This window comes from Jaculus jaculus, chromosome X (assembly GCF_020740685.1).
Source record: "Jaculus jaculus isolate mJacJac1 chromosome X, mJacJac1.mat.Y.cur, whole genome shotgun sequence".
In the NCBI taxonomy this organism is placed as follows: Eukaryota; Metazoa; Chordata; class Mammalia; order Rodentia; family Dipodidae; genus Jaculus; species Jaculus jaculus.
Window position 1 is genome coordinate 126,065,557 of NC_059125.1, and position 21,600 is coordinate 126,087,156.

General features: G+C 48.6%; 1 protein-coding gene across 1 annotated transcript; it reads left to right on the forward strand.

Annotated features, from left to right (window-relative positions):
- Window positions 1-4,017: 4,017 nt before the first annotated feature.
- Window positions 4,018-20,162, forward strand: Sash3 (SAM and SH3 domain containing 3). Its single transcript, XM_004653954.2, has 8 exons — window positions 4,018-4,196; window positions 13,034-13,129; window positions 13,519-13,665; window positions 15,867-16,008; window positions 17,164-17,312; window positions 18,074-18,283; window positions 18,437-18,587; window positions 19,309-20,162. The coding sequence occupies exons 1-8, from the start codon at window positions 4,140-4,142 to the stop codon at window positions 19,497-19,499; spliced, it is 1,143 nt and encodes a 380-aa protein (XP_004654011.2). The 5' UTR covers window positions 4,018-4,139; the 3' UTR covers window positions 19,500-20,162.
- Window positions 20,163-21,600: the final 1,438 nt, after the last annotated feature.

Consider the following 21,600-nt stretch of genomic DNA (forward strand, 5'->3'; position numbering starts at 1 on the left):
TGCCAACCCATGATCAAGTTTAAGGTGACTCTGTCCCCTCAACTATGAACCTGAGTCATTTGTTTAGCTCAGGGCTGTAGGTACCTGGAAGGGAGTCTGTACAATGCAAATACATTGTCCACATGGTGCTGAAGCCTACTGAACAAGTGTTTAGTGCCCATTAGCCTGCCGAAGCTTGACCCACTGGAACTTCAGCCAGGGCCATCTGTTGAAAGAGGAAGGCAAGTCCGCATGGGGGAGATCCTGGACCCCCTGAGGACGGGCTGATGACCAGAGGTTGCAGGTCTGAACTGGAGAAGAGGCAGGATTGAAAACGCATGCTGACCTCTGCCCGGGCCTCTCCCAAGTCTCTTACACTGTGCTGGACGTCCTCGCTTCCCTGGAGCCCCCTTTGCAGGCTAGGCTTCAGCAACCCAGTGCCCTCCCGCGTTTGCTGGTGGCCTTTGAAGATTCTGCGGTTAGTGTTTAGCTCTGCTGGCTGCCCGGGGGCTGAGCAAACAGGAAGCGGGCACATCCTGTGCGCCAGGCAGGACCCGCCACTGCTGCCCAGACCCGGAAAGTTCTGTGAGCTCGCTCCTTCCCTCCTTCCTTGGCTCCTAGGTCGCCCAAGCCACAGGTGTCCTGCATCTCTACAACCATATAGCCCATCCTAGACCCTGGGGGAAGTTGACCTTTCGTCTCTGTTCATGGTGAGCCTCAAAGGCTCAATGGGTCAGTCCCCTACGTAGTCTGTAAGACTCCTGCACGCACCACAAAGCCTTTGACAATTACCTCTGTGGTACCCCTGGGCGGCCTGGGAGGGACTTTAGACTGAAGAAAAAAAAAAAGCAAGCCAGTGAGGAAGCCATCTGGAACAAAGAATATTTTTATGAGCCTGCCTGGCAGGCTGAGTAAACTGAAGCCAAAGGAAATACGGTTTCAGCTTGAGGGAGATAGACTTTGTCTTTCTTCCCATAGTTCACCTCCCACTGATGAGCGGTCCAAAGGCCTGGGGTAGGGTTGGGAGAGAAGTCACGAGAATATCTTGAGAGCTGGGGCAACTTGTTCCGGATTTCACAAATGCCACAGAAACAAAAACCTTGCAAAAGTGTATCTTTAAAGTTTTTTTTTTAATATTTTATTTTGCCGGGCATGCTGATGCATGCCTTTAATCCCAGCACTCGGGAGGCAGAGGTAGGAGGATTGCCATGAATTCGAGGCCACCCTGAGACTCCATAGTGAATTCCAGGTCAGCCTGACCTAGAGTGAGACCCTACCTCAAATTATTTATTTATTTATTAAAGAGAGAAAGAGAGAGAGAGAATGGGTGTGCCAGGGCCTCCAGTTGCTGCAAACAAACTACAGACACATGCACCACCTTGTGCAACTGGCTTATATGTAGCTTATATAGCTTTAGGTTACTCCATGAGTTTATTTCTCATTTTTTTCTTCGAAGTCTTCTTTCAAGAATTGTTTTATTCCAAGAATAGTCTTCTTTGATTTTTTAATACATTGAGGGGGGAGGAGAATGGGCATGCCAGGGATTCCAGCCACTGCATACGAACTCCAGACATATGCACTACCTTGTGCATCTGGCTTATGTGGAACCTGAAGAATCAAAGCTGGGTCCTTAGGCTTCACAAGCAAGTACCTTAACTGCTAAACCATCTCTCCAGCCCTTCTTTGTGTTTTTTTTTTTTTTTAAGTGCATACCTTTTATCCTAACAATTTCCCTTCTGGACATTAATTCTAAGAACAAAATTGTAGATGTGAATGAATATTTACCTTAAGCATAATTTAAAAAGTAACCAACCCAAGTTAATGAGAAGGAACCTGGCGAAATAATCATCATGTTTTTCACATAATGATACATTCAGCAGCCATTACAAGCCACATAATTCAGGAATATTTAAGCCAGGCCTAGTTGTGCATGTTCAACCCCAACACTCAGGGGGAACATGAAGATCACAAATTCCAGCGTGGGACACAGGGAAACCCTGTGCTCATAAACAGATTATTATGTTCCATGCAACAAGCAAATACCAGCAGTTTGTGAGAGGTGTATTTTTAAAAAATTAAAATCAGGTCCAGGCATGGTGGTGCATGCCTTTAATCCCAGCACTCGGGAGGCAGAGGTAGGAGGATCACCGTGAGTTCAAGGCCACTCTGAGACTCCATAGTGAACTCCAGGTCAGCCTGGGCTAGAGTGAGACCCTACCTCGAAAAACCAAAAAAAAAAAAAATTAAAATCAACTTTAGGGACTGGAAAGGTTGCTCAGTGGTTAAAGGTGCTTCCTTGCAAATCCTGCCAACCTCGATTCAATTCCCTAGACACCAACATAATTCTGGATGGGCATTCATTTGCAAGAAACTCTGGCATACATCAAACACACACATACACAAATGTAAATAAATAAATTTGAATAAAATCAGCTTTATTGAGGTATAACTGAACTGTAAAAGTTGCATACTTTTACAATACACAATTTAATAATTTTTTGTTTTTGTTTTTTGGAGGTAAGGTCTCACTCTAGCCCAAATAGACCTGGAACTCACTATGGAGTCTCAGGCTGGCCTCAAACTCACAGCAATCCTCCTACCTCTGCCTCCTGAGTGCTGGGATTAAAGGTGTGCACCAACACACCCGACAAGTTTTGACATCTAAACACATTCATGAAACTATTGCTACTATCAAAATATTGAACATACAGATCACAGCAAAAAAGTTCTGTGTGTCTTCCATGATCTGTCTTTCCCATCCCTCCCTATCTCCCCAAACCAATGGTCTGTCCTCAGTGCAGTTTTTGTTTTTTGTTTTTTGTAGGAAGAAGAAAAAAGTGTATAGACAGAGTTAATAGGTGCTAAAAAAAAATAGAAAAGGATATTCATCCAAACACTATAGAAGACAATTACAGAGGTATTTTTTTTGAAATCTCTTCTCTTTATCTGTGTTTACTAAGTTGTATGTGATGAATACTGGTTGCTTTCTAATAAAAAACAAGCCATTGAGGGTATTAAAATACCTGCCACAAGGGCTAGGGATGTAACTCAATGGTAATGGACTTACCTTGCATGCACAAGGGCCCTGGTTTATACCTTTGGCTGGCAAATGATAAAAGTAAGATTAACACCAGCAGTACAGTAACAACAATACCCTTCCACAGATAATGCCCAGAGAGCACGGTGCATAGGCACTCAATAAAAGCCTACTGAATGGGACCTTTGCTGGTGGAATGGCACTGTCTGCAAGCGTGCTTCAGTTGTGCTAATGATGGATATCTGTGTGGCGGCTGGGGGGTGTTGACTGGACAGCTCTGATGGCAATGGGGATAAGTGCTGGGAGTGACGGTTGCAGAGAGGTGGAGAAGGTTGTAGAGCTGAGAGTATCATGGGGATGACTGACTGTAATGTCCGTAAAGGTGACAACTGTAAGGATGAGAGAAGCAATGGTGATGGCTGGAGAGGTGAGTGTGTAGTGCAGATGGATAAGGTGTGCTAATGGCTGTGGGGCTGTTGCAATTATGATGCTTGTAGGAGTCATGGTTTTAGAGGCGGTGTCTTTATGGTGATGATAACTGATATGTGACGGTAGCGTAGTGATAGCCATTGAGGGTCATATGGGTGACAATAATGGTTAGCAATAACAGTGATGACCTTTAAGATGCAAACTGGCCAGGGGCATTCACCCAATGGGCAGAAAGATTATCCACCTGCTGGTTTCTGGATTGAGATCATTGTGTTTAGGGCCCAAGTGGGCCTTATAATGACGACGTGATTGCCACCTTTGGGATGATAGAGAAAAGGATTGGCGACAAAGGACATGAGACAACAGGGACGGGGCTTTTCTCCGATTGTTCAACTCAAGAGCTGTCTGCATCAGAATCTCTGGAGACCGAAGCTGGGACTTCCTTCCTCCCTAGGGGCCAGCAGGGGCTGCGATTGCTGTAAGAGCAGGTCACGTGGCAGGGTTTCCTGTATGCTGCTGCTGCTGCTGCCGGGTGTCCATGGCCCGCACCCCCAAGCTGCCACTGCAGCAGTTCCAGGGGCAGCCGGAGGTTCCGTCCATGCGGTGCCCCCAGGGCCTGTACAGGCAAGGTTGAGCAAGAGGCCGTCTTGACCCCTAGGAGAGCAGAGCAGGAGGCTCACCTGAGTGGAGGACGATGTTGCGTCGCAAGCCTTCCAATGCCAGCGAGAAGGAGCCCACTCAGAAGAAAAAGGTGAGGAGCATCTGTGGGAGTTCACGTCTTCTCCTCTGCACTCCCCATCCACCCTACCAGATGCTTAGAAGTGGGAAGAGCCAAGGCCATGTGTTGAACCTATAGGTAAGGGCCATTCTCACAGAGCAGACGGCACAGGGCTCAATGGTTGCTAGAGTGGTAGAAGTAAAGACAATTTTATAACTCCGGAGTAACAGAACTATGAGTTGGACCCTTCGAAGGCTAGAGTTACAAAATTCAACCTTACTACAGTGAGATTAAAGAGCTACAATTGGACCTGACGTGGTGGCACACGCCTTTTAGATTCCAGCAATCGGGAGGCAGAGGTAGGAGGATGGCTATGAGTTCGAGGCCACCCTGACACTACATAGTGAATCCCAGGTCAGCCTCGGCTAGAGCGAGACCCTACCTCGGAAAACAAAGCAAAATGAAAGAAACAAAAAGAACTAAAATTGGAGGGTGGGGGGCTAGGCTACTAAACCTATAGTCTGAGAATTACAAAATCCAATGCTCAAGTTGAACTGAGAGACCGCACTTAATTCTACCTCCCCTTCACGGGTCCTGCGCCACTTCTGCCCAAGCTTTCCCTCTCAGTAACTATCTCAAAGTCTCACTGGACCACCCAGTCAAGGTGGTTCCAAGCCTCCCACCCTTCGGCCAGGACCCTGTCACCGCCCACTGGGCTCAGTCCTACTGTAGCTCCTTAAGGCCACTAGAGATGGAGCCCAAGGTGATTTCCAGTCTCAGGAAAAGGACCCACCAAAGTGCAGTGGGATGCTGGGGGGGGAGGGTTTATACAGGTTCTTTCAGGGTAGGAGCAGTTTGTTTGTGAGAAATGAAAAATGAATCTGCTGACATGGTGAGAGGGAGTGAGAGCTAAGGAGGAAAGTTTTAGTGTGTGTGTGGTGGGGGCAGAGGCTCAAAGGCCAGGAAGGAAGGTGACTGTCATGGAGATGCTCATCTTCCTGGGGCAGCCACTAAACTGGAAGATTCTTCAAGGCTCCGCCAAATCTCGGTTTCTCTAGTGGGATTTTCAGAGTTGGTTTGACTGTAGTATTCTCCCAGGCAATCAGCCAGTCAGCCTTGCATGCACATCCACCAGATCCACAGGACCATTCTAAAGCAGGCCTGACAAGATCCGAGAGCCCAGGCCACACAGAGTCAAGTCACTGTGCCTTACTAGTTTTCCCTGGAGCTCAGTTCAAGGGCATTATAGGGGAGCCCCTACCCCTTGTCACGAGAACAGTTCCCAGGCAGAGGCTGAGACAGCTGAGAGCCAGCCTCAGGGCACTGGAGTGTGCATCCTGCCCCATCTCTCAAGTCTTGGCTGACCCCCACTTTCAGCTCGATCCTTCCCACCCCTACTGCTTCTCTAAGGTTGCAGTGATAGTGGGTGGGGGAGGGGAGACTTGTGAATCTTCACACGGGACCTGTCACCCCCATCCAAACTAGACCCAGCAAACCTGCCCATTGGCTGCCACTCTTCAGAGCCAGGCCACTTCCCCTTGTTCTCTGGTTCGTGAAGGTGGGAAACAGAGACTGTTCTATAGACCCTGGTAGGCCCCAAACCGCAAGGGAGCCAAACTGGAGGCAAGAGTCTGAGAAAGAGCTGACACTTTGCCACTAGACCCTGTACCACTTCAGGCAGAGGTGCCTCAAGACATGCAGAACTAGAAGTCCCCTCCTTCTCTCTTGGCTTCAAATACCTAGATTCTAGCCAGGCCTGGTGGCCCACGCCTTTAATCCCAGCTCTCAGAAGGCAGAAATAGGAGGATCGCCGTGAGTTCAAGGCCACCCTGAAACTCCATAGTGAATTCCAGGTCAGACTGGGTTAGAGCAAGATGCTACCTTGAAAAACCAAAAGGGGGAAAAAAAAAACATAGCTAGATTCTGTGTTTGGCAAATAGGCCTCTGAATTTTCTTCCATGCCTCTTCTGGGAAAAGAAAGGCCCATGGGGCAATTTGTGGTCCACAGTCTTTAGAGAACAGTAGCCCAGGTAAACTCCATCTTACTCCTGCCAGAATTTCTGCCAGCCTCCAAGATCCAAGATGAGCTTGCCTCCACACACCCCAAGCCCCATACTATGAAAATGCCCTTAACAAAACCAAGCTTCCCGAAGGAGGGACAGCATCTTCCCGAGGCCTGAAAGCAAGTCCCAGCTCCCAGTATGACTGTGGGCAAGTCCCTTCCCTTGGGGACTGAGTGATGTACTAGAGGGGAAGGCACAAAGGCAAAGGGCACCTCTGTCCTGCCCTGCTCCTCACCCTCGCTCTGCCATATAGAGAATGAGTCATGCAGGGGGCAAGAAAGTGGAGTTGGAATCATGTAGGGTCCTGGACACTTTCTCTTTGCTTCAGTCTCCTCTTCTCTGAAAAGGAGGGTAAATTTTGACCTTCCCACCTCAAGTGGTATGGGTGGCCTGAACGGTAGCCATGAGAGCACTCTGCCTGTTGCATGTATGCTCATGCCCACAGGAAGGTGCCAAAGTGTGGGCTGACATGGGGAGCACGCTGCAAAGCAGTAGTCATGGTCCCAGCGCTAAGCTGGAGGAACCAACCCGACACCATGAAGAACCACCAGCGCCAAGGCGGGCTTTAGTGGCCTCCTAACTCACTGACTTCTTACTATAACTTTGCAGAGCAGGGATAGATACTGTCACTATCCCTATTTGACACCCAAGACAGACCTGGGAAATTTGCTAAGTCCCTCACCAATGGGGAGTCACAGAGCCAGGATCCAAGCCAGGATGCTTGGAACTTTAGAATATTACCTCCTCCTTCTTTCTACATCCTCTTGTCCCTTTGCCGATCTCACAAGCACTTAGATGAGTTTTTGGAGCACAAAAGACTCAGGTCATCAATAGGAGAGCTCTGTCAGGCAAACACACACAGCTATGGACTGAATTACCTTGGAGCTGAGCAGAGGAGGGGGCAGGCTATCTTCCAAGCAGCTAGAGTCAGGAAGGAGCCCCTGCTGTGGAGCATGAAGGGCTGGGGATCTTTGGAGTCAGGGGACATAATCTCCTAACTGCCCTTTGGAGATGTGCACCTCCTCCAGGGCGCCTCTCTCTCTCTCTCTCTCTCTCTCTCTCTCTCTCCCTCTCCCTCTCCCTCTCCCTCTCCCTCTCCCTCTCCCTCTCCCTCTCCCTCTCCCTCTCCCTCTCCCTCTCCCTCTCCCTCTCCCTCTCCCTCTCCCTCTCCCTCTCCCTTTCTCTCTCCCTCCCTTCATTCTCTTTGATCTTATTTCGGTCCAAGTCCAGAGTCAGGGTTTGTCCTGGACTTGCCTGGCCTCAAAGATGGCCTCTCTCCACTGCATCATGACTTCCCATTCCCCCAAGCCTCGCACCAGGAGAAATGGAAATGGTCAGGAATCTAGACTTGGGTTCAGGCGTTCAGTTTTCCTCTCCTTCTGCTCTCTTTTCTTCCGCTGTCTTTCTCAGTGCCAGAACATTGCTTCCCCTCTGGTTCCTTGGCTGTGGTGCACTCACACCATGTGCTTTGTATTATCAGCACACGTTAAACATCCCTAATGTGGAAATCTGAAATACTGCAAAATCAAAAGGTATCTGCAAGCAACCATGATGCCACAAGTGGAAAATCCCACATATGACCTCATGTGATAGGACACAGTTAAAGCACTGACGCATAATAACCTGTTATATAAAATTATCTTAAAACTGCCGAGCATGGTGGTACACACCTTTAATCGCAGCACTCAGAATGCTGAGGTAGAAAGATTGCTGTACACTTGAGGCCAGCCTGAGACTACAGAGTGAATTCCAGGTCAGCCTGGGCCAGAGCAATCCCCTACCTCAAAAAAAAAAAAAATTATTGGACTCAGTGGTTAAGATACTTGCCTGCAAAACCTAAGGACCCTGATTTGATTCCCTAGTACCCAAGTAAAGCCAGATACACAAGGTGGTGCATGTGTCTGGAGTTTGTTTGCAGTGTCTAGAGGCCTTGGTGTACTCATTCTCTCTCTCTTTCTCTCTCTCCCTCCCTCAAATAAATAAGTAAATAAAAATAGTAAAAGTTATCTTCAACATATGTACATAAGGAATGTATGAAACAAATATAAAATTCATGTTTAGACTTGAGGCCCATCCCCATAATGCAACTACGAGGTTTTTTTTTTTAAATCTAAAATATGAATCACTTTGCATCCTAAGCACTTTGGATAAAAGAAAATCACCTCTTTGACTCCTCATTGCTCACAGGATAATGGCCTAGTTCCTTGGCATAACTCTAGCAAGGGACTCCCATGGTCATTTCTCTTCCATCTCCCACCATGTTCACTATTCCAGTACCGCACTTGGAATAAACGTTCCTAGCTCCCGCTTTCATTCAAATTCTTCCCAGTTCCATCTGGAGGAATCCTGTCTCCTGCATGACCCAGCTTAAATGTACCTCCTCCCTGAAGGCTTTCTGAACTCTTTCTCCCACCATTGGCCACCTGCTCTCTTAGTGGCTCCATTCAAACAGCACCTGCAGTCAACACTGCCCTCAGTCTATTTCTTTCTTCGAGTGGAAGGTGACTGCGTGAGCATAGTGTCACTCACAGCCTTCCAGCACCCCAGATCTGGATTTGAGTGCCTGCTCTTGTCTCCCCACTACCTGGTGTGGGACTCTGCCTTGAACACTTAACTTCTCTGCATTTCCTTCCCTGAGAAGTGGGAATGTGATATGAAACTGGTGGTGCTGAGAGCAGCTGGTACTTATGAAGCTCGTGGTAGGGTCTTAGGCGTACAGATAGTGTTTAATGTTCATTGCTGGCTTCTCCCCCCGCAAAACCATATACACAGAAAGAGGCTAGGGCTCTGAAGGAGCTCGGTGGGCAGTTCATGGGATACCTAGGAAGGGGGTGCCATCTGGGACGGTAGGAGGCTCTTGGGGATGGATTTCAGTAGGGATGCTACCTTTGACACTGGGGCTTTTTATTTTCATTCGAATGGGATATCCATATGGAAAAGTACATAAGTCATAAGTGCACCACTCAGTACATTTCCATAAAGTGGACATCCCTGTGTAGGTAGCTCTCAGATCAAGAAACAAACGACTGGGCTGATGAGATGGCTCAGTGAGTAAACCCTTTGCCATGGAAGCATGAAGACCTGAATTCAGATCCCTAGCACCCATGTAAAAGCTGGGCATGGCAGCGTGTGTCTGCAATCCTAGCACTGTGGAAGCAAAGACAGAAGGGTCCTTGTAGCTATCTAGCTAGCTAGTTTAATCAAATCCATGAGCTCTATGTCTCAAAAAATAAGGTGGAGCCGGGTGTGGTGACACATGCCTTTAATCCCAGAACTCAGAAGGCCAAGGTAGGAGGATTTCTGTGAGTTCGAGGCCACCCTGAGACTACATAGTGAATTCCAGGTCAGCCTGGGCTAGAGCGAGACCCTACCTCAGAAAAGAAGGAGGAGGAGGAGGAGGAAAGCAACTGAGGAAGACACTTGACATCACCTCTGGCCTCTACACACAAGCACACCTGTGCCCACTTATGCACATGCATTCATATACAAACATGCATACACAGATATATGCACACACCACACATACATACACATGCAAAAAAGGTTAATGAAAACTGCCGAAAGTCCAGAAGCTTCTCTCATGCCCCGGCCAGTCACCACATCCTCTCTTCCCCAAAATACCTACCTTCCAGACTTCCAGCAGCTGTGATGAGTTATATTGCATTTTGAACTTTGGGTAAGTGGAACCATGGCCACATATACTTTTGCTCAACCACGTATTGGCAAGATTTATTCATATTGTTGGGAGCCAGGCATGGTGGCACACGCCTTTAATCCCAGCACTCGGAAGGCAGAGGTAGGAGGATCACCATGAGTTTGAGGCCACCTTGAGACTACATAGTGAATTCCAGGTCAGCCTGAGATAAAGTGAGACCCTACCTCAAAAAGAAGAAGGAGGAGGAGGAGAAACTGAGGTGTAGAAAAGTTAAATGAGTCACCTAATGTCACAATACCAGAATTAAATGCAACAGTGCCTAACAGTGCTTGAACTATAGCTTCCTTTATTTATTTGCAAGCAGAGAGAGAGATAAAGAGAAGACAGACAGAATGGGCATGTCAGGGTCTCCAGCTGCTGCAAATGAACTCCAGATGCATGTGCCACTTTGTGCATCTGGCTTTACATGGATACTGGGGAATCAAACTGAGGTCATTAGGTTTTGCAGGTAAGCACCTTAACCACTGAGAAATCTCTCCAGCCCTGAAGTGTAGTAACTTCTAAGAGGTCTACATGCTTCCCTTAAATTTGAAAAATAGGCCCATGATATATGGTACTTCCTCACCTTATACATGAATCTCAGCAAGTCCTTGCCCCAGAGGAGGATAGAAAAAAAACAAAAACAAAAACTGAAATGGGCTCAAAGAATACAACTCATCTCTGGGTTGGGATCACCTTAGGGTCACCAAAAAATAGTCAAGATGTTTGAGGCTAACCCTAAGGATGGAGGCTGGCCTAGCAAAAGGCTACCATAGATGACTCTTGCTCTTGGTCACCAAAAGGAAATGTTCTTTGAGGAATGGACATCTGGGCCCAAAACCCAGCACCACTACCCTTTTGGATTGCCTCCTCGTACTTTGACCTCAAGATGGGGTAGAAGGCCCTCACAAGGGCCTGGCAGTCCACAGCCCCTCCTTCCAGCCCCCCAGACTGCAGATTAATGACAGGAAAAGGCTTGGGGAAAGAGCTGCGATTAGAGAACAGCCAAGCCATGAGTTTACTCTTCCCCAACAAAGCCTACTTCCGGCCTCACGTCTGCCCTCTTTGCCTGCTTTCCAACCTCACCGGTCCCTGGGGCTTCAGGGGCGACTTTCAGCCTCATGATCTTGCAGATCAGTCTAAGGGTTGGTGGAGGGAAGGCCACAATAGGCCCCACTGGCCTATAAATAGCAGCCCAGCCTGCCCTCATTGGGTCCGAGCCAGCCTAGTGCCCACCTTCTCTCTGTTCCCTCTTTTCCTTGTAATAAGAGGGGGAAGTTATCCAGGCAGCTGCGTCCTACCATACAAGAGGAGAAAATAAATGGAAGGGGGAGGAGAAATGGGAAAGGGGGAAAAGGAGGAAAGACTAATAGGAGAAGGAACCAAGACTAAAGGAGATGTATGGGAATCATAAGTCATTCCATGGTCAGACAATCCTCTCTCTACAGTCACTCACAATCCCCTTTTCCAGGTCCCCCCACCCCGGGGTAGCACAGAGAAATCTTGCTGACTGATGCTTTAAGCACCGCCCCCCCCCCCGCACTATACAGGAGGCCTTGATGGAGCTAGTGTCTGCTTTGCTCAACTGCTGTCCTAGTTTCTGAACAATTACCTCTAGGAATGTGTGACCCTGACCCTCAGTTGCTGACAAAGTTTTGGTCAAGCCCCAGGAAGAACAATGGATGGAGCCTGGCGTGGTGGTGCACGCCTTTGATCCCAACACTAGGGAGGCAGAGGTAGGAGGATCACTCTGAGTTCAAGGCTACCCTGAGACTACATAGTGAACTCTAGGTCAGCCTGGGCTAGAGTGAGACTCGACCTCAAAAAGAATATTGGATGGCTAAATTGCATTCCTTAGGAATTAGGACCAATTTTGTGTGTGTATTGGGGTCAGGTATATTTCCCATGCCCTGGGAGTTTGCTATTGGCCACACCTCCACTTACTAGGAAGGAGGATGTGAAACCTTTAGCCTTGTGTGGGTTTAGGGCTTCAGTTCCTCAAGCCCTTATCTTGGGTGTCTGCTGTCTATCCTGCTCTATCTGTCTGGCCATCTGTGAACCCTGGTTCCTGTGTGTATCTTCTGGTCTTGACTGTTTACCACCATATAGGCTCAGCCTCAACTTCTTGTGTCTATGGCCTGCCCCCCTTACCTGCATTGCCCTGGTTTGGGGCTGATCTCTTGGCATGTGCATTTGTACACAGTGAAAGATCACTTCCTGAAGGCAGTCTCATCAACACACAAAAAATAGGTCATGTCTGAAGGTCCAAACCAGGTGCCCTTTGCTCACATTAGTGGCAAAGGTTAAATGTTGAGGTGAATAAAGAGAAAATGGTGGCCTTCTTTAACTAAATTAATCTGTCTTTTTTGTTGTTTGTTTGTTTGTTTGTGTTTTTTCAAGGTAGGGTCTTGCTGTAGCTCAGGCTGACCTGGAATTTACAATATAGTCTCAGACTGGCCTTGAATTAACAGCAATCCTCCTACCTCTGCCTTCCAAGTGCTGGGCTGAAAGCTGTGTTGCCACCATGCCCAGCTAACCCCAGTCATTTATGTTCCAAATCCATGGCACATTCCATTAGTGGGTTTCTAAGTGTGGCTTTCCAGAATGTATAATGTCAGGCTTCTGGTCAACCTTGCTATTCCTAGAACCCAAATACACCCAGCTGCAGGCCTGGATATGTATGCCCTGCTGCTGTCACTGTGGACCAGGCTCACTACACACCCAGGCCATGGAGTCCAGAGCCACAGAGTTTGCTCTCTGTTGACTTACGGTGAAGTTCTCATGTGTTCTACGGTATACATTGATCCTGACTCATTGAGTCTTTTACATCAGGGTATTGGAATCAAACTTCATAGACTGGTAGAAATTTGGGCTTACTCTGGAGGTCTCACTGGGGTCTGAGGCTCTTGAGGTCAGGAGCTTGTCTGTGGCCAGGGATAGGGTGAAAAACAGATGGAGCCACATAGCTCCCAGGACACTTTGGTACTTCACCTCGGGGCACATGTGCCTCTGCCCAGCCCTAATGTGGGCGGATGTGCGTGACAAGAGCAGAAAGCTGATCCACCTTCGGGCAGCCATTTTAGTCCTGATTGCAACATGTCTGTTCCTTCCAGCTCTCCCTTCAGCGCTCCAGCAGCTTCAAGGATTTTGCCAAATCCAAGCCCAGCTCCCCTGTGGTGAGCGAGAAAGAATTTAACTTGGATGATAATGTGAGTTTCAGTGACTCCTTGGGGTGTTTGGCTGCTGGCTCTGGGTGATGAAGTAGGGGTAACAGGATGGAGGGGAAAGAGGAGATACTAGGATTGTTGGGACAAAGCTTCCTTTAACACAAAAGACTCATTCTCCCCACCTCCACCACCGGGACCAAACTTCTGGCCCCAAGCATTCCACTTGCATTATTTCAATTACAAATGAGTAGCAAATTAATCACAAATTAACAAGGCTGAGGACAGGGTTGGAGCTGATGGAAAGGGGGATGGAGGCCTCTCAACTCTACCTCCCCACCCTCTCTGCAGGGACCCAAAGGCATCTTAGTACTTCAAGATCTGAACCCAAGCAGCGTCACCAGGATCTCTGCCCTGCCTTTATGTTTCCACAGATTCCTGAAGATGACCCAGGTGTCCCTACCCCAGAAGATGCTGGCAAGAGTGGCAAAAAGCTGGGAAAGAAGTGGAGGGCAGTGATTTCCCGGACCATGAACAGAAAGATGGGCAAGATGATGGTGAAGGCCTTATCAGAGGAGATGGTGAGTCCTGGGATCCAGGAGCGGGGTGGCAACCAGGGGCTGGGCAAGAAGGCTATTCTGGGGCTAGAGAGATGGCTTAGCAGTTAAGCGCTTGCCTGTGAAGCCTAAGGACCCTGGTTCGAGGCTCAGTTCCCTAGGTCCCACGTTAGCCAGATGCACAAGGGGGCGCACGCGTCTGGAGTTCATTTGCAGAGGCTGGAAGCCCTGGAGCGCCCATTCTCTCTCTCTCCCTCTATCTGTCTTTCTCTCTGTGTCTGTCGCTCTCAAATAAATAAATAAATAATTTAAAAAAAAGAAGGCTATTCTGGGGGGGGGGGGGCAGTTGAGCCTAGATAATCACCACTGAGGTGTGAAGGCCTTGTTTAAGACAAGCAGGAAGGTCACATGGCAGAGACAGGCACTACCAACTATGGACAGCAGCACAAGCCAAGAAGTCCTGAGAGGGCAGGAGGCTGATCCAGAAAAGGTTGGCTTAGCGAGGGGAGAAAGTATGGGCAACAGTTTTCTGCAAAGGCGGGTGAGCAGGGAGCAGTCACAAAGGAGCTGATGTGGCTGGGCATGGTGGCGCACGCCTTTAATCCCAGCACTTGGGAGGCAGAGGTAGGAGGATCACCGTGAGTTCAAGGCCATCCTGAGACTCTATAGTGAATTCCAGGTCAACCTGGGCTAGAGTGAGACCCTACCTGGAAAAGCAACAACAACAAAAGACTAAGGAGCTGATGTCATCAGAGCCAAATGTCATCTGCCTTGGAATTGTCCCTTGGGATTGGGAAGACAAATTCAAGGAGAATATATAGAAAAATACAGACGTTCCTCAGTTTCCCACAGGGTTACATCCTGATAAACCTATCACAAACAGAAAATATCATAAGACAGAAACCCATTGACTACCCCTAACCTACTCAGCATCAGAGCTTAGCAACCTAGCACTTAGTTTCCCATCACCACTCTGGCTGATGGAGAACCTTGGCTTGCTGCTACAGCCCAGCATCACCCGAGAGGATCACACCGTGTAGTGCCAGCCTGGGAAAAGGTCCAAATTCATACTTCAAAGTGTGGTTTCCTGTGAATGGTATCATTTCCGCAACCAACAGAAAACCACATAGATTGTAAATTGAACCATCTAAGTCAAAGACTCCAGAGAAAGTGGAGATGGCTAGCATGTACATGGCCCTGGATTTAATCTCTAGCATCAAAAAGCACCTTAAAATGAAATGCATCGCTATTGGAGAAAATACAGACTTACATAAAAAGGTCCTTACCATTCGTCTTCATAATCAATCACCTCCTCCTAATCCCAGTGCTTTTACCCTTATCTATGTTGATATTTGCATCTATAGAATCTATATAGTGGAAATAACCTAGCTATCTCTTCTGATAGCTCATATAGTGGCATACAATGGTACCTCAGTTTTAGCCATAGTGGGGAGTATTTACAACACAGGAATTGGCAAATAATTGGTCCTTTATCCCTGGAGGCCAGCTGTTGAACAGTGCCACACTGAAATGCAGTGAACTTGACAAAGTTATTCAGCAACTTAAGTGTCACCATGAGGATTAAAGGAAATGGCAGCGGGCCTGGCACTAGGAGTATAATCTAAAGTGACTTGCTCTCCAACACCATTGTCTGCTTGATTGGGCAATGGCCACAGCCCTGAGCCCAAGCTTAGCCACTATGGCCTTTTCTGCATGTACATCAACACTGGCAGGTGACAAAGTACATTCACTCAATACCCTCTTGAGCCTTGTTCTGTGACATAGGCAGGATCAGAACTGGCATTTCCTTTTTTTTTTTTTTTTTTTTTTTTTTTACAAAAGAGGAAATCAGGGTTCAGAGACTCAGTGAAAAAGCTGGGGGTTGGGCTGGAGAGATGGCTTAGCAGTTAAGCGCTTGCCTGTGAAGCCTGAGGATCCCGGTTCGAGACTCAATTCTCCAGGACCCACATTAGCCAGATGCACAAGGGGGCGCATGTGTCTGGAGTTTGGTTTGCAGTGGCTGGAGGCCCTGGTGCACCCATTCTCTCTCTCTCTATCTGCCTCTTTCTCTCTCTGTCACTCTCAAATAAGTAAAAATAAACAAAAAATAATTTTTTTAAAAAAGCTGGGGGTTAAGCCAAGCCCAAGATCAGTTCCTGTGCATTGGGAATGGTCCCGTGTGCACCCCAGCAAGGCTACTCAGGCTTCCGCCACCCTCCCCACAGGGAGACACACTGGAGGAAGGCTCGGCTTCCCCGTCATCTCCAGACTGCAGCCTGGACAGCCCTGGTCCTGACCATATGGCTCTGGCCTTTTCTGAGCAGGAGGAGCATGAACTCCCAGCTTTCAGCCGCCAGACATCAACAGGTGAGGAGGAGAGGTGGGAGGACAACTCTGGAATCTGCAGGAAAGCCAGGAAGCTAGCTGGGAAGGGGTTGTAAGAGAAATGAGTATTTGGTCAGCCTGATGGAACTTCCCCAACCCTCTTCAAATCAACCTGGTAGGACCACTGTTGTTATCCCTACTTCACTGGTGTAGAAACTGAGGCTTGGGGGATTGAAGGGACTTGCTACGCAACCCAGTCTTGAACTTGACATCTATCCTGAAGGAGCTTCTGCTTGGTATCCCAGACCCTAAAGAGGCCTGCTTAGCAGAAGCAGCTCCTTGTTCCATCTTAGACTAGCCGGTCCTAGCCCTTCCCAGGAAAGGTATAGGCTACAGCCCCTTGGGCCTCTGGTCTTCCAGTCTATGTGGCAATGGGTTCTCCATTTCAGAATAGTCCGGCTTTTGGATCATAGACCTTAGTCTTCTGAGTATATGGCACAGTTGGAATCTTCTAGAAGTTTAGGGGCTAAACAAGAGGAACCTTAGCTGGAGAACAAGCACCATGTATCCTGCTCTCAGGCTCATCCTAAGTTTGCCAATATCCTCGGGCTCCACAGACACACCCCTGGGCCCCACCCCCCAAAAGCAAATTAAAGTGCCCATTGGCAGGGAGAAAGAGCATGCCTCAGTTTCCATTGGACCTTGTAACTACACCTTGAGTCTTATTAAATAATGAAGTAAAACATTAATGCAAGTGTGTCTTCTTGGGTGGAAGGAGTATAGGCAAAAGAGTGAGGAGACCTGGAGAGTCCAGTGTTGCCAGGTACCAAGAGACCTTGGGCAGGTCACTTGGCCCACCTGGCCTCTAATCACCTCATCTGTTCAGTGGGGTCTAGGCTCTGCTGGGGCCCAGGGGTCCTTTGAATTTGCACATTCTTTGGTCTGTAAACCATTTCTCCTCTGGCTATCAACTCTTTTCACTATGTAAGGCCTCAGAGTTAAACCTGTGCTTTTTCTGTGTGGCCAAGGACATGGGTCCAAATCACATAGGAAGTGTAAGCCTTGCCAGAATGTAGCTTCTATACCCAGTGTGTGCCCTTGTGTTTACTATAAAGGCCCTCTAGAGAGCTCCTGTTGGGCATCGCCTACATCAACTGTCCCAAGACAAAGATGAACATTGTCTCTAATCTCCTCCAGGCAGTGAACTCTGCAGCCCTAGTCCAAGCTCTGGAAGCTTCGTGGAAGAACCCCCTGCTCCCCAGTACACAGGGCCTTTCTGTGGGCGAGCACGAGTCCACACTGACTTCACTCCTAGCCCCTATGACCACGACTCACTGAAACTGCAGGTAACGTTGGCATCTGGGCTCCTTCAGAATCTGGCAGGTTGCAGCCATTAAGAAAGCTGAACTGATGGGCTGGAGAGATGGCATAGCAGTTAAGGTACTTGCCTACAAAGCCTAAGAACTCATGTTCGAATCTCCCGGTCCCATATAGCCAGATACACAGTGATGCAAACACACAATGTCACACATGTGTACAAGGGGGCACATGAGTCTGGAATTGGTTTGCAGTGGCCAAAGGCCCTGGTGCACCCATTCTCTCTCTCTCTCTCCCTCTCTTTCTCTCTCTCTCAAGTAAATTCAAAAAATAAAAATAAAACTTTTTTTAAAAGGGCTGGAGAGATGGCTTGCCTGCAAAGCTAAAGGATCCTGGTTCAATTATCCAGGACCCATGCAGCCAAATGCACAAGGGGGCACATGCGTCTGGAGTTCATTTGCAGTGGCTAGAGGCCCTGGCATGCCATTCTCTCTCTGTCTCTCTGCCACTTTCTCTTCCTCAAATAAATAAATAAAAAGCCAGGCATGGTGGTGCACTTGGGAGGCAGAGGTAGAAGGATCATCATGAGTTCGAGGCCACCCTGAGATTACGTAGTGAATTCCAGGTTCGCCTGAGCTAGAGTGAGACCCTACCTCGAAAAACCAAACAAAATAAATACATTAATAAATAAAATATTAAAAATAAAAGCTGAACTGAGCCAAAGTAGGACAGTATCAGCAGAAGCCAAGGGTCTCCTCTCCTGTTCTTCTTTCCTCTCCCTGCCCCACAGAAAGGAGATGTGATCCAGATCATTGAGAAGCCACCTGTGGGCACATGGCTGGGTCTGCTCAACGGCAAGCTGGGTTCTTTCAAATTCATCTATGTGGATGTGTTGCCTGAGGAGGCTGTGGGGCCTGTCCGTCCCAACCGCCGACAGAGCAAGGGCAAGAGGCCCAAGCCCAAGACTCTTCATGAGCTGCTAGAACGCATTGGCCTAGAGGTTTGAGCTTGGACTTGTCTCTAAAAACAAGGGAGGCATGCCTTCCCCTGGGAAAGGGGTCAGGGCCAGGGGATAACAGGTATGTGTAAGGGAAAGGTTCTAGGCAGGAATGGCTTATAAGCAGCTGTATTGGTGGCCTGCCTCTGCCTCCAGGAACACACATCCACCCTGCTGCTCAATGGCTACCAGACACTGGAAGACTTCAAAGAACTGCGGGAAACACACCTCAATGAGCTGAACATCGTGGATCCACAGCACAGGGCCAAGCTGCTCACAGCTGCAGAGATCCTGCTGGACTATGACAGTGAGTGGCTTAAGGAGTGGGGGATGGCCACAGGATTGCAGAGAGCAAAGGCATGCCCTGAGCACTCTCTGGCCCAGAGCCTCCCTACAGTGGAATGGGACTGTGTACACTTGAATAGGAGCCTCCAGAAACGAGTTTTCCTTAGGAGATGACAGGGGAAATGGGTCATAGTGGTGATCAGGCTCAACTATTTTTTTTAATTTCTTTTGTTAGTTTTTATTTAATTATTTGAGAGCAGGAGAGAAAGAGGCAGATAGAGAGAGAGAGAGAAAATGGGCACACCAGGGCCTCCAGCCACTGCAAAAGAACTCCAGATGCGTGCGCCCCCTTGTGCATCTGGCTGACGTGGGTCCTGAGGAATCAAGCCTCGAACCGGGGCCCTTAGGCTTCACAGGCACTTAATAGATAAGCCATCTCTCAAGCCCAGGGCTCAACTCTTTTGAATGGAAGGGTAGACTAAGGCCAGAGAAGGTAATGCATTTGCATGAAGCCCAAAAGCTTAGTAGCAGAACCAGAATTTAAGACCAGGTTTTCTGATTTGACCTCAGCGCAGGGGAAGTTTGAGCTTTTGAGACTGGAAACGTGGTAGAGGGATCCAGGGTAACTGACTGCCTACAGGAAATGTCCCAGGGGTTCCCCCGCACCCAGGCCAGGCTCCTGAACCTTCTAAATCCCTAAGACTCTCTCTCCGTATTCTGTCTTCCTCCCTCATCCCTGGCAGCTGGCAGTGAGGAAGCAGAAGAAGGCGCCGAGAGCAGCCAGGAACCAATGGTGCACACAGTGTCGGAACCCAAGGTGGACATCCCTCGTGATTCTGGCTGCTTTGAGGGCTCAGAGAGTGGGCGTGATGAAGCAGAACTGGCTGGCACTGAGGAGCAGCTGCACAGCCTCTCCCTGGCTGGAACACCTTGAGGCGAAGACAGCACAGGCCAAGGCTGGGCCTCAGCTGCAAAAGCCACAAAGACACTCAGCCTTCCGTAATGGCTCAGGCCTGGAGGACTAACTGGTGCCTAATCGGACCCTGCTTCCCCAGTGGAGGTTAGAGCAGAAGTCCCAGCCAGGGTGCTATGAGTTCAGCTTGAGTGGACGAGGGGATGCCTAAAGGCTTACCACACTTGCCTGACCTCCTTCTCCCTCCACCAGTGACTGACAGCACAGTGACCCCCTCCCCAGAATTACCCACTCCCCAGCCATGGCCACAGTAATTGGAGCACTGGGCAACCTAGCCATGGCACCCACCACCCAAATCCCCAAGACCTCACTCCCATACTACTGTCTTACTGCTTTTGAGAAGGGCACTAAGCCAGTGTTTCAGCTGAGTCTCAAAACCCTACGCAAGCTAGCCATTTCGAAGGACTCCAGGTGGATATAGGTGAATGCAGGATTCCCTCAGTAAGGTTTGAAGAAAGTTGCACGGGCCATCCCCACTAGCCTTCTCCTTGACTTTTTAAAGGTTTGGCTACCAAGTCACTATGAGACTTTAACTACCTGCCTACTGCCAGGAACATTAGTAAAAGCTAATTTGGGGGAAGGAGTTACATGTAAATATGAGGGTGCAGAGAGAAGTTGGTAGTGATAAATAAAATAGATTTTAATTACTGGGTGTCGTTATCTTTCCTGTAGGGAAAGGGATGGGGGGAGGATTGACCGGTTTTCTTCAAAGCTGGTCTCAACAATACATCCCCTCACTGTCCTTTTGAAGTCATCTTCCCACTCCGAGGATGCCCTGAGCCCTTGACTCTGCTGACCAGCTCTGCTCAGCACCTCCCTCCAAACAGCCCTGCTACAAACAGGACTCAGGAGCCCATGGCTGCGGGCCTTTCTGGTGTCTGAAAGGAGAAACAGAAGAAGCTATTTCCTTCTCCCTAGAAGCATTCATTCTAATAAGAGCCTTGAAGCCGGGCGTGGTGGTGCACGCCTTTAATCCCAGCACTCGGGAGGCAGAGGTAGGAGGATCACCATGAGTTCAAGGCCACCCTGAGACTACAGAGTTAATTCCAGGTCAGCCTGGACCAGAGTGAGACCCTACCTTGAAAAACCAAAAAAAAAAAAAAATCCTTGAAGCATTCTCCCCTGGGAATGGTCTACTCTGGGAGGCCATCAGACTGCAAGATGGAGATAGTCTGGGTCTGGGGGTCTTTTCTCTGAACCCCTCCCCCTACTCCTCACCCTATGCCCACCAAAGCTAAACCATCTCTTGGGAGGTGACGTGGAGACAGAGACCCCTGACTTCCTTTCTGTTTCTGAAGTGATACTGGAGAGAGGCCACCAGAGTAAGGAAAAGTCCTACCAGTGCTTCCAGACTGTCTACTCAGATGTGTTCATCCCACTGTCTACAGCGACGGTGTCGGGAAGTTGTAAGCATTATTCTCATCCAAGAAACAAAAGCCCTGCGAGCCTCCAAGCCCTCGAGGCCATCATTTCTGAGCAGTTTGTATATTGTGGTAGGTCACGTTGTCATCCCAATTTACAAAGGAAACAGGCTTGCAGATGTTGACTAGGATGTCACAGAACAAGAGGTCTGCCTAATTCCCAAACCCATATTCTTTTTTAAAATATTTTTATTTATTTTTATATATTTATGCATTTGACAGAGAAAGAGGGAGACAGAAAGTGAGAGAATGGGCGCGCCAGGACCTTTAGCCTCTGCAAACAAACTCCAGGCGCATGTGCCCCCTTGTGCATCTGGCTAACGTGGGTCCTGGGGAATCGAACCTGGGTTCTTTGGCTTTGCAGGCAAACGCCTTAACCGCTAAGCCATCCCTCCAGCCCCCAAGCCCATATTCTTAACCTTTTTGCTTCTCAAAAGACCTTGACCAACATGCTTCCCAAAGACCTTCAAAAGGAATTGGACTCTTTGACTCAGTCTTTCCTCTTCCAAGATTTGTCCTGCATAAACAGCCACTAGGCAAGTGCACAGATATATGATCAAAGAAAATGACAACACCCAGGCGTGGTGGCGCACACCTTTAATCCCAGCACTCGGGAGGCAGAGGTAGGTGGATTGCCGTGA

Bases quoted from the DNA above. Each gene is read 5' to 3' on its own strand.
- Sash3 (XM_004653954.2), top strand. From the start codon at position 4,140: ATGTTGCGTCGCAAGCCTTCCAATGCCAGCGAGAAGGAGCCCACTCAG. The intron at 17,313-18,073 runs GTAACGTTGGCA...CCTGCCCCACAG, and splicing joins ACGACTCACTGAAACTGCAG to AAAGGAGATGTGATCCAGAT. The intron at 18,588-19,308 runs GTGAGTGGCTTA...CATCCCTGGCAG, and splicing joins GATCCTGCTGGACTATGACA to CTGGCAGTGAGGAAGCAGAA.